The sequence below is a fragment of the Eptesicus fuscus genome, chromosome 20, assembly GCF_027574615.1.
Source record: "Eptesicus fuscus isolate TK198812 chromosome 20, DD_ASM_mEF_20220401, whole genome shotgun sequence".
In the NCBI taxonomy this organism is placed as follows: domain Eukaryota; kingdom Metazoa; phylum Chordata; class Mammalia; order Chiroptera; family Vespertilionidae; genus Eptesicus; species Eptesicus fuscus.
In genome coordinates, this window is record NC_072492.1 from 35,998,223 (window position 1) to 36,010,055 (window position 11,833).

An 11,833-nucleotide genomic window follows, 5' to 3' on the forward strand; every position below is an offset into this window, starting at 1 on the left:
CGGGTTCGGTGTTCCCTGGCTGCGCACGCACGTCGCCCCGCCCCTTTCTCCTCGGCCGCGGATTGGCTGGTTTGGGTCACGTGGGCGTGCCTCGCTTTTCCTGGCGACAGTGGCCGGCCCGCTGGCTGGTTTCCGGTGCGGTGGGTCGGAGATGACGGAACCCGGCGTTTCTCTGGAGGACCCCTGGGTCAAGGCAAGCTCCGCGGGCGAGCACGCCGGTGAGGGGAGGGCGGGGCGGGCGCGTGTACGTAGGGGGTCCGGAAGATGAGGGAGGTCGCTCCGGTGCCCAAAGTACCCCTGCTTCCGCCCTCCGGGCCCGGGGCTCCAGAGAAGACAGCTCACCCCCCGCGCGTGCTAAGGTGGGGAGGTGACCGAGGCGTGTGTGCGCGAGTGTGAGGGGACGGGTTTGGGGCTGCGGGGGTGGAGGTGTTGGGCAGGCGGGATCCTGCCGAGGGGCGGCGCTCCCACGACCTAGCCGGTCTTGGCTCTCGGGGAAATCCTTCAGTTTCTTGCGCGCGCCGGTGTGTGTCCGTCCGTCCTTCAGTTGCCTGCGCACGTGCGTGTTGGTCCTTCAATTGCCTGCTCACGTGCGTGTCGGTCCTTCAATTGCCTGCTCACGTGCGTGCTGGTCCTTCCGTTGCCTGCGCACCTGCCTGAGTGCATACGATTGGATGCACAGAGTGAATGGAAGAGGCTTCCTCCGGGGACGGAGGTCTGATGAGCTTTTCCCCCTTGCTGGGTGCCGCAGGTGGAGTATGCCTGCAGCGACAACAGCCTGGACCCCGGTGAGTGCCTCCCCACCGGCTTCAGCTCTGGAGTGCCACTCCCACTTCAGCCCTGTAGATTCGCTTGGCCTTGGCAGCCACAGCTGACCACCGTCCACTGTCTCTGAGCCGGAAACAGTGAGGGAGGAGCGGGAGGACAAGCGCAGGAGGCATGGGAGGGTGATCCTAGTTCCCTCTGCTCTGGAACAGGGAAGTGATGGAAATGGTGACAGCTGGTCACTCTCACCCTCATCAAGCCCAGGTGTTACTTTGTGAACCAACAGTACCATTGCAGGCCAGCGGAGCAGGTTAGACCCCAGGAGCATTGCAGGAGCATTGCAGCGTGGCTGGCCCAGTATGGCTAGCTTTTGGTTTAAGGGGGAGAGGTCAGCATTTAAGGATCAGGGAGCCGTTGTGCCCACAGGAGTCTGAGGGCCTAGCAGTGTCCCCCGCCACCCCGCACCTTACCCCTTAGTGATTGGGGCCTCTCTTTTCCAGGGCTTTTTGTAGAAAGCTCCCGCAAGGGGAGTGTAGTGTCCAGAGCTAATAGCATCGGTTCCACCAGTGCCTCTTCCGTCCCTAACACAGGTAGGCAGCCACATCCCCCATCTGGCGGGGCTCAGATATGCCATCATTTTAGTATCTTTCTTAGGACGCTCCAGCCATCCGCATGGGGTGCTAGAGCCCTAGTGCTAGACACAGGGTCTCACCATCTTCTACCTCATCTAGAATATTAAGTTCCCGTGTCCATCTGCTACCTGGGCACTGCGTTCTTTTTCCCAGTTAGGGAAAGATGGGTTAGCTGGGTCTCACTGGGCCCCAGAATGATCTCTTTCTGCCCCCAACTCTGAGTGTAGATGACGAGGACAGTGATTACCACCAGGAGTCCTACAAGGAGTCCTACAAGGACCGGCGCCGGCGAGCACACACGCAAGCTGAACAGAAGAGGAGGGATGCCATCAAGGTGATTGGGAAGGCCTCTGCCAGCACAGGAAGGTCCTGCGTATTTCAGACTCATTGTGCCCTGACCCCATTAGACAGGCCCAAGCGACCTGCGGGCAGATAGTCTACTAGGGGTCCTCACACTTTTTAAACAGGGGGCCAGTTCACTGTCCCTCAGACCGTTGGAGGGCCGGACTATAGTTTAAAAAAAACTATGAACAAATTCCTATGCACACTGCACGTATCTTATTTTGAAGTGAAAAAACAAAATGGCAAAAACACCCGCATGTGGCCCGCGGGCCATAGTTTGAGGACACCTGTGCTGGACATGAACACCTCCCTCCTTCCAGCCCCTTACCCCTAGTTTGTGAGTATGGGACTCAGTGCCATGGAAGAAAAGTTTTGTGCCACTTTGTCTTAACCCCTCAGAGTTAAGGAATCTATTTCCCTTGCTCTCTCCACAGAGAGGCTATGACGACCTTCAGACCATCGTCCCCACCTGCCAGCAGCAGGACTTCTCCATTGGCTCCCAAAAGCTCAGCAAAGCCATCGTTCTGCAGAAGAGTATGGCAGGGAGAGCACTGGAGGGTTGGAGCAATGGGGCTGTGAGCAGGCCACCCTCATACCCACGTGTGGCCTGGCCCTCTGGGTGGTTGTAACGGGAGACTTGGGGAATGGGGAGAAGGGAAACGAGATCAGCCTTGTCCTCTGGCTGAGATTTCCTCTGTGCCACACCTCTTCCCACCTCCACCCTAGCTATTGACTACATCCAGTTTTTGCACAAGGAGAAGAAAAAGCAGGAGGAGGAGGTGTCCACACTACGCAAGGACGTCATGGCCCTAAAGATCATGAAAGTGTAAGGTGCCGAACTGTGGGAACCAGGGCTTCTGAGGGGACTGGGGCCAACTTCAGTTCACACTCTCCCTTTTGTTCAAAGGCCACATCAGATAATATTCTCACTCCCTCCGGTGGCCACTTAGAGGCGCCAGATTATTATGATCTCTGAACACATAATAATCTGGCCACTGTGTGTGTGTGTGTGTATGTGAATTTGTGTATGGGTGGAGTCCGGCCAGTCTAGCCAGGGGGGGGGGAACATGGTCCGTTGGCCGGCCTGCCTGCTGGTCGAACTCCTGGTCAAGGGGACAATTTGCATATTAGCCTTTTATTATATAGGATATACACTGAGTGGCCAGATTATTATGCGTTCAGGGATCATAATAATCTGGCCCCTCAGTGTAGGTCTGTTTTTAACCTAAAAGCAGTAACTAGCTTATGAATATATTCCCAAAGCGCTCTAGGAATCTTCTTGGTTGGGGGAGGTATTGGGGTCACCCTATTATTCCTGGCTTGGCAGAGCTGCTGTAGCACCTTAGCCCTGGCCTGCTTGCTTTTAGGAACTACGAGCAGATTGTGAAGGCACACCAGGACAACCCCCACGAGGGGGAGGATCAGGTTTCTGACCAGGTCAAGTTCAATGTGTTTCAAGGCATCATGGACTCGCTGTTCCAGTCTTTCAATGCTTCCATCTCCATGGCCAGCTTTCAGGAGCTGTCGGCCTGTGTCTTCAGCTGGATTGAGGAGCACTGTAAGCCTCAGGTATGGGGCAGCAGTGGTCGCAGGGCCTGGGGTCTTCTCCCACCTTTAGGCAAAGTGACCCAAGCCATTTTCGAAAAGCAGGTAGATTTTAGGCTTCTTCAGGGTGTTTCTACAACCTTCAGTACTCGTTCCCCCCCTTCTTTGCTTTCTAAAGTGTACATTTTCCTGTTACGGTTTCATTGATCAAGTATGATGTAAGCCCCATCACTTAAAGCAGAATTACGTAGGTTTTTGGAAAGATTTCTAGCCCCAACACCAGGCCTACTAAGGTAGCTTTTCCTGGAGTTTATTATTTGTAATGGTGTGGTGTGTTAATGGTATTAAACTGAGTCTTCTGCTTTTGAGGCCTAGTTGCTTCTGCTGGGACTTAAACTTGTTTCTCAGATTCTTGTTTTTATTTTCAAACATTTTTATTATGAGACGCTTTAAACATACTGGAACATCAAGAGAATTTACATTGAATATTCATATATCACCCAAATTCTACCATTAACATTTTCCACATTATCACATAGCTGTCACATTGGGGGCATGCAAAGTAAACTGTAGACATTAGTGTTTCCCAGGGGCTCCCCCCTCCCCCCACTAGAAAGAGCGCACCTGGTCAGGTGTCCCAGACAGCTCTCTGCCCTCACCTGAGCATCATCTCTCTTGCTCTGCTGCCCTCAACAGACCCTACGGGAGATCGTGATTGGTGTCCTGCACCAACTGAAGAACCAGCTTTACTGACCTGCAGAAGAGCCAACAAGAGGTCTCAAGTCTCCTACTTGGTCACAACCACTGGGCTTGTGAGATTGGACTGCGACACCGTACACCAGTCAGCTGGTTTCTCTTTCATGTTTCACCCCCTGGCCTCCCTCGTCCTCAGTGGGGCTGGGGTGTTTGTGAAAGCTTCTGATTAATTTATTATATTGACTATAGAGCTCGAACCTACCCAGTCTTCCCCCCATAAAAGTCCTCAGAATGGGGGTCTGCTCTGGGCACTCGCCCCCCCCCCCCCCCCTTTCCTTAAGCCTCAGATTTCAGCACATGATCTACACATATTTAGAAACTACTGTTTGCCTGTTTCGGTATCTTGGGTGACAACTGGCCCAAGTTTGGCCATTTTGGCAGTAGTCGCTCTGGAGGAAAGCATGAAGAGAAAAGACGTCCACAACTACGAAGGGGAAAGGCCGCTCATGCCTCGGCTAGAGCTGCCTGGTCAGCCCAAGGTAGAGCCATGGCTTTCTGGCTGGCTCAGCTGCCAGGGTCCTGCTCCTGCCGCTTACTCCATTGTCTCTTCCCGCTCTGGGCAGCAGAGGGAAGCAACCTCCCACCTACTCCTGCCCTCTGTCCCCACAGGCATTGGCGCTGCACAGCAGAGTCAAATGTAACAAAAGTTTTTATTTCTCTAAATAACAACAAAACAGTTTTGCTAAAGTTACAATTTTAAAAAGTCAGCTGGGCCTCAACCACCCCAGCTTTCTGTCAGGTGTATCTGTGGCTCTGCCATCTCTCATGTGCTGCTTACGTTTCTCCCAGGACTTGGGGGTGGGTGAAGGCCTGAGGTATATGGAACCCAAGAGAGTCTAGGGTGCGGCCCTGGACTCCTTGAATGCTGTGTATAATAGCCTCTATCTTTGTCCCCCAACCTCCCTCTTGCCTTCCTCAGATTTGTTATCTGGGGGGTTTGATTATCCAAAGGAAATTAAATATTTTTATATCAAATTATATTACAATAAATATTGCCAAATGCTTTCCTTTAGTTTTGTTCCAAGTCTAAGTGTTAAGCACAAGCACCTGAAATTACATTCTAGGCCATGTAATGAGCGTACCCAATCTCTGGGTGACCAGCACTTCTCTCCTTCCCCTCCCGCTCTAATCCTCTGGTTTATGCCCCTCTCCCAACTGCCCTGCTCAAAGGGTGAAAGCAGCGGTAACAATGAAAAAAGCTGGCAGCCAGTCTGGGACTCTGTCCCCATAACCAGTCCTACCACGGGGGCTCTCAGGGGTCTGGGAGCTTGACATTGTAATCTTCATCTGTCTCCATCCCAACTTCTTCCTGTGGGGCAATGAGACAAGTGAATGAGACCTCTGGGTGAAACCCCAGGGGAGCAAGGAAGAGAAAGAAAACCACTTACAAAGAACTGCTTCTTACTCTTGGGGTATCCTTCAAGGATTGCGTCACACAGCTCTGTTGCCTGGCAAGAAACAAAACCACCCCTTTGCGGATGGGCAGTACCTGGCACTGCCTAACAGATCCATCACGGGCAGCAGTTTCTCGGCAGGTGCTATTTTCCAGGGCCTGCCTTGGAATTCTGCACTTACCATCCTCTTGCGCTTCCTCCACTCCTTGCAGTACTTCTGCCTCTCTCTGTACACCTAAGCAGGGGGAACAGGTCCCTCTAAGCCCTTAGCCCACGGCAGGACAGCCGCTGGGGTCAACTCTTGTGCTGGCTTCTCTGCACAGCCTGCCCTCCTTCCCAGCTCACCTGTTCTTTCTCTTCCGGGGTCACATGGTTGGTGGCCGCTTTGATGTTCTTCAGTCTCTCTGTGTAGCCAGCACATTCCTTCTTTAACTCCTGGATCTCTTTCTGCATCTCCGGTGTGGTCAGGGCACTAGTTAACTCCTTCAGCTCTGAAACCACATCTCCCTGAGATCACTTGCTGTCCCCCAAGGAAGGGGTTCTCTTCCAGTGGGTACTCCCTGAGGTAGGAGACCAGGCCTCCACTTGCTCTGGGTTTTACACCCAGGGTCCAGAATGGGCCCCTTATTCTAGAAATGTCCAGGAAGCTGTAGCCAGTTAGAGGAGCAGGAATAAAGGGAAGTGTGGGAACAGTATACTGATAATCATGGTAAGGAAAGCAGATGCATGTCCTGCCCATTTGTATTTCAAAAGCCATTAGCTGTCATGTATTTCTCTTAACGTAAATGCTATGGCAGCCCAGGAAAGGGATCCTCAGTGCAATGAGACAATAATGCAGTCAACACCCGTTTCCTTAGTAACTCCTGGCCTCTGGACAGACCCTGACCTAGCTAGGGGCACCCTCCAGAACAGCCCATTCCTACCAGCTTCCATTTGGCGGCAGCTCTGCTGCAAGCTCTGCACCTTGGCAGTGAGGGTCACGATTTTGGCATCCAAGCTTTGGAGGTCAGCATCACTCACTGTGTCAAACTGGTCCTGCCAAAGACAAGAAGAAAGGTGGCCTGATGTGTGACACAGGATGGGAACCCACGTCTAAACGGCAACATTCACACACACACTTAAGAACCTGTGGGGCGCGGCTACAGAGTTTGGACAGGTTCAAGCCTTGGACGATGAGAGGGCACAGTCCTCGTGGCCACGTGCAAGTCCCAGCTTGGAGGGCAGAGCCCTCCCCGCACGATTATAGCCAACAGCTGTAGTTGTAAGCTTCAATCTATGGTCCGAACACGTGGCCCCACGTGCCTGAGTGATATAGGCCTCAAGTAAACAAAGCTGGATCAGGTGCATGTAATTGAGTAGATCGAAACCCACGAGAATGTTGTAAACATCCTGACCACGCCCTTACTCTGCCTCGTGGCATCGGCTATGAAATAAAGACACGGCTGGTGGGCGTTGGCGCTGCTGGGTCCCCATCAGGGAAGCAGCGTCCCACCGAGTCCCAGCTTTCCTTCTCTTGTCTGTCTTTCCCAATCCTTCACCGCCCCCACCCGGGCTCACTGAACCTGGCTGAGCTGGCGCGGCACATAAGGCGCCCTGGGGCTGAGTATGCCATGGCCGTGCTGGCGCCCCACAAGAACCTTCCAAAGGACCTTCCAAAATAGCAGGAGTGTACTTTTGAGAGATCATTCAATTGACTACTGGGTCCAAAAACAAGGTATCAAAGTTGAAACCTAATGCCTGTCCTCAAGGGGCTTCTAGGTTGGCAGGAGACTGAATAGGACAAATTTCTTTCAGTTTAGTGGTCAAATCTCTCACTAGGCTGAAGGAGGAAAGGAACATTCTTCCCAAAGTGATGGTGACTGAGGGCTTCCACAACAGGAAGAGCCTGGACAGGCAGAGGCATGGTGGAGGGATGTGGCTAAGGGACTAGTAATAAAGTCTGAGGAGCCCTCCCATGAGACACGAGCTGCTAGAAAAGGGACTGTGTTGGGGCTCGGTGGGGGTCTCATCAGTTGGTGAGGGGAGCGGGTTAGAAAGGATGTGAATCCAGCCTGGGCAGCCTGGACTCTATAAGGCAATGTTAAACCTTTACAACAAGAGGCAGCAAACTACAGCCTGTGAGCCAAATCCTGCATGTGGTTTTTTTTAAACAAAAATATATTGAAACAGCCACTCATTACTATTGCCTATGGCTGCTTTTGCTCTACACCGGTGCACTTGAGTAGTCGACAGGTGAGTAGCTGTGGCAAGAGGCCACCTGGCCTGCAGAGCATAACAACTGTCTGGCCCTTTACAGGAAAAAAAAATTTTTCAACTTCTTTAGGGGACCTTCAACATAGTAACAATAAAATCTATCTTAGGAAAATTAGCCTTGATGGTGATTTGATTCAGTTAAACGAGTAATGTCTACTGGATGTTAAATACTGTGGGGTGCTAAGTAAAGGAAGATAAATGAGAAACGGGGTCTGTCTTAGGACAGTTTAGTGGGGGAGACAAGTAAAGACAATTATACTACAGTGTGCTCAAGAGGTAAGCACCTCAAGAGGCCATGAGCTCAGAGCATCCAGAGAAGGCAATGCCTGAGTGAAATTCTAACGGATGAGTAAGTTAGCGGGGCAAAGAGGTATAAGAGGAAGAAGGGACTAAAACACTCCAGGCAAAGGAAAGACAGTGAGCAAAGGACAGGAGAAAAACACATTTTATGGTCTAGTATTAATGGATGGAGAAATAACAGGGACAGATGAGGTTAGAGGCAGGCTGGGACAAGTCTCCAAGTGCCTTTTACCTGTTCCAGAGGCACCAGAATTTTAGGTAGGGAAATGTCATGACTAGATTTTCATGAACACAGATCGCTCTGGCTGCAAGGTTTGAGGAGACCAGGAGATGTTAGGATACTGCAATAGATGAGCATCTGAACTAGAGCAGTGATGGCATGTGGATTCAAGAAGGGGAAAATCAGCTGGACTTGATGGCTGGCTAGCCACGTGAGATAAGGGAGGTTAAGAATGACCCCCTCGTCTCTCTGGCTTGGGTGAAGACTGATTCCATTAAGAAAGAAGAATGTGCCCTAGCTGATATGGCTCAGTGGATAAAGCGTCAGCCTTCAACTGAAAGGTCACAGGTCCGATTCCGGTCAAGGGCACATGCCCAAGTTGCAGGCTCGATCCCCAGGAGGGGGCATGCAGGAGGCAGCCGATCAATGATTCTCTCTCATCATGGATGTTTTGGGTTTTGTTTTTTCTCTCTCTCTCCCTTCCTCCCTGAAATCAATAAAGGGGAAGGAGGGAAGGGGAGGGGGAGAAAGAAGAGGAAAGAATGTGAGAGGAGCCAGTAGGGGAGAGATGACGCATCCTACTGAAGCCCTAATGATTCTGAAAGATCCCTTTGGAGATACAAAATTAATTGTGTTTAGGAAGGCAGGTGGAGACAGAAGGAAAATAATTTGGCAGAAGGTGGTTCTAATCTAGATGATTGGGAGTAAGAACTTCCAAGCATAAATGGATCTTGGATTTTCTGTCATCTATCATATTTTAAGAATAGAAATCTCATGAAGTTTGGATCATAGCAAGGGAGTACACACTCTGATTTAAAGGATGGCTGGGGCCCTTTTAATGGCGTAAGACAGCTGAGTTTCATGGATTGCCTCAATTCTCCCAAAGAGAGTTCATACTTGGGGCTGATTCATCTAAATTAGGCTCGCACACGGGGGGGGGGGGGGGGGGGACGTAATTTGCGCAGACTTCCCTCACCTGGTCCGCGAAATAAATCTTCTGCTTGCCGTACATCTTCTCTTTAATCTTGCCTTGTTGGGCCAGCTGCTCCAGCGCCTTCACCACGGCCTGGCAGAGGCGAGAGTGCGGAGCCATCAGTGGCTTCGGGCCGGGCGGCCAGTGTGAAGGGCGGCGCGCGACCAGGGCTAGGATGGCAGCGCCCAGACGGCAGGACCCCAGGCCGACTTGAGGGGTGCCCAGGGGAGGAATGCCGGGAGAGGGTCCTCACCGCCTTGCCCAGCCCGTGCTCCCGCTGCAGGTTCCCAAACACATCCTGGGCGCTGTAGGGCCGGTTCTGCTCCTGCAGGTACTTCAGGAGGATCCCGGGGGCTACGGGAGGAGAAAACACAGGGGAGGGTCACTCAGCCGACCCCTGACCCGCTCCCCTCCGGGTCTCCCCGGTGCCCGAGGCCCGCGTACCTCCAGGCGCCGCTTCAGCCCTGCCTTTACTCATGGCCTTTCCCGCCGCCCAACTCCGAAAGCCGGACGTTACAGTTGCTCCGGGCAACGGCTTCTTCCGGCGGCGGGAGGGGCGGGCCTCGTGCGGTGATTGGCGGAAGAGGAAGCCTTCCTTCGCGAGGAACGCAGCGGCCCTTCCGGGGGCCCCTAGTGGATTTCCGCCCGGAGCCGGGACGCCGCGCGCCACCCCTGCCTGGGAGGCTCTGCAGAGGAGGCGGGGGCACGCGCTTCCAATCTCCCCCTTCTTCCCCCTCGGGACGGAAGCCGGGGTAAATCACGCCTTGGTTTGGTGACCCCGCCCCCGCGGCGGCTGACAGGCCGAAGGTTCCAGCGGGAAACCTCAGGGTCAACTCCCGCTGGGCCATCGGCTCGCTCAAGGTCACAGCGCCGTTACGGTCAGGGCCACGTCCTATCCCACGGCCCGAGGCCCTTCGCCCGTTAGTCTTACCATTTGTAGAGCAGGAACCAGGGCTACTTGCAGAAGGGTGATCGTAGACTTAGTAAGGAAAACACCCTGGAAAGAAGTCACCTTTGTTTGCTCGTTACCGAGCTCCGCACACAGGGGGCGCTCAGTTCATGCTGTGGTTTGAACGCCAAGGAAAGGTAGGGCTGCGAGGGGGCTATAACCGCAAAGCTTTTAGAAGAGTTTCCTGTTGGCCGAGTCAATTTTATGGCAACACCTGGCAGGTACTTTCCACTCCTGCCCACAGTGGCCAGTGGGACAAAGCTTAAAATAAGTATTTCTAGTTTCTGAGGTCAGGTGAAGGCCAAGAGAGCAGCTGTCCCTGCAGCTCAAACAATCCAGAGGAGGGACATGGTGTTACTTTTTAAAGCCTTCTGTTACCTAAAATCTCATTAGCCTTTGAAATATACTTGTTTCACGTTTAGGGAGATGTATCGATAATTAGATGCCCAGGCCAGTGTGGCTCAGTTGGTTGGAGCGTCACTGGGCACCGAAAGGTTGCTGGTTCTGTTCCAGTCGGGGCACATACTTAGGTTGTGGGTTTGATGTCTGGTGGGGTGTGTACAGGAGGCAACCAATGTTTCTCTCATACATCGATGTTTTTCTTTCCCTCTCTGAAATCAGTAAAAACATCTTCAGGTGAGGATTAAAAATAAAAAAATAATTTAAAACGATGGAACTGCAGGCTAGATGCTGGCCAAGAGTGCCAGTTAGGCTCATGTCTGGGCTCTCCTGGGGAGGGGATAGTGGCCTCATACCATGGTGACTTTCTGACCATCACAAAGGAAAACCCGATAGGCAAATGGGTCCTCACACCTGGACTTCCTCTTCTGAGGCTCTCACCTCCTCTAATCACATACCAGATTAACAAGAGACCTATTAAGGGTAGGACACCATTCAACATTAGTCTCTTAAATATTGTTCTCATAGAAGATTTATTCCCCAGCACCCCTCCCAACCCTACCCCCACCCCAATTCACAGTGGAGGACTAAGGAGATTCAGAGCAGGATCCCCAGGTACAAGAAACACCTTGCAAAGATTTTGCTCTCCTTCCTTCCCTCCTTGCTAACTCCCAAGCCTGCAGCTACACACACTCATGCAAACACACAAAATCCCACTCCTTTCCCACACCTCCCATTTTTTTCCACATCAGAGATCACCTGTAAGACATCTGGGCTCTGAGAGGAGATAAGGTGCCCAAAATATTTGAGAACCCTAAGTGGGGAAATGCCATTACCCCTAACATTCACACAAAGGTGACTATTAAATAGGCATCCAGTTCTCCCTTCTCACTGTTAATGATTTTCACGTCCTGGCCTCTACCTTTCACCAACCAAGAGCAAACGTGTTAGCACACTCCCACCTGTAGCACATGAAAATGGGCTCTGTCCAGCATCCCTCACCCAGGTGCGGAGGTGTTGGGGGAGTGGTCCCTGAGGATCAGCAAAGGGTTGATGCAGAGGGAAAGAGGATAGGAGAGTTTGGCTTGAGCTCTGGAGAAGCAGAGAGAGGGTGTAAGCTGAAACAGGTTTAGAACTAATTATCAGTTTTTGTTTCACATGATTTTACTAGGGACAGTCTAACACAGTGGTTGGCAAACCGCGGCTCGCGAGCCACAGGCGGCTCTTTGGCCCCTTGAGTGTGGCTCTTCCACAAAATACCACGTACGGGCGCACGTACAGTGCGGTTGAAACTTCGTGGCCCATGCG

At 52.3% G+C, this 11,833-nt stretch overlaps 2 protein-coding genes across 4 annotated transcripts; one reads left to right on the forward strand and one right to left on the reverse strand.

Annotated features, from left to right (window-relative positions):
* The first annotated feature begins 111 nt into the window (after positions 1 to 111).
* On the forward strand, positions 112 to 5,041 carry MLX (MAX dimerization protein MLX). Of its 2 annotated transcripts, XM_008149345.3 has the most exons (8): positions 112 to 193; positions 749 to 785; positions 1,263 to 1,352; positions 1,622 to 1,728; positions 2,171 to 2,270; positions 2,463 to 2,562; positions 3,104 to 3,305; positions 3,978 to 5,041. In XM_008149345.3, exons 1-8 carry the CDS (start codon positions 152 to 154, stop codon positions 4,032 to 4,034), a joined length of 735 nt encoding a protein of 244 aa, XP_008147567.1. In that variant the 5' UTR covers positions 112 to 151; the 3' UTR covers positions 4,035 to 5,041. The 2 variants fall into 2 exon arrangements, with proteins under 2 accessions (XP_008147567.1, XP_008147568.1); XM_008149346.3 differs by lacking the exon at positions 1,263 to 1,352.
* PSMC3IP (PSMC3 interacting protein) lies at positions 4,669 to 9,773 on the reverse strand. Of its 2 annotated transcripts, XM_008149344.3 has the most exons (8): positions 9,622 to 9,773; positions 9,431 to 9,531; positions 9,181 to 9,270; positions 6,355 to 6,466; positions 5,777 to 5,922; positions 5,613 to 5,666; positions 5,426 to 5,485; positions 4,669 to 5,346 (listed from the first exon to the last, which is right to left on the reverse strand). In XM_008149344.3, the coding sequence occupies exons 1-8, from the start codon at positions 9,653 to 9,655 to the stop codon at positions 5,290 to 5,292; spliced, it is 654 nt and encodes a 217-aa protein (XP_008147566.1). In that variant the 5' UTR covers positions 9,656 to 9,773; the 3' UTR covers positions 4,669 to 5,289. The 2 variants fall into 2 exon arrangements, with proteins under 2 accessions (XP_008147566.1, XP_054565387.1); XM_054709412.1 differs by lacking the exon at positions 5,613 to 5,666 and having other exon boundaries at positions 9,622 to 9,728.
* Positions 9,774 to 11,833: the final 2,060 nt, after the last annotated feature.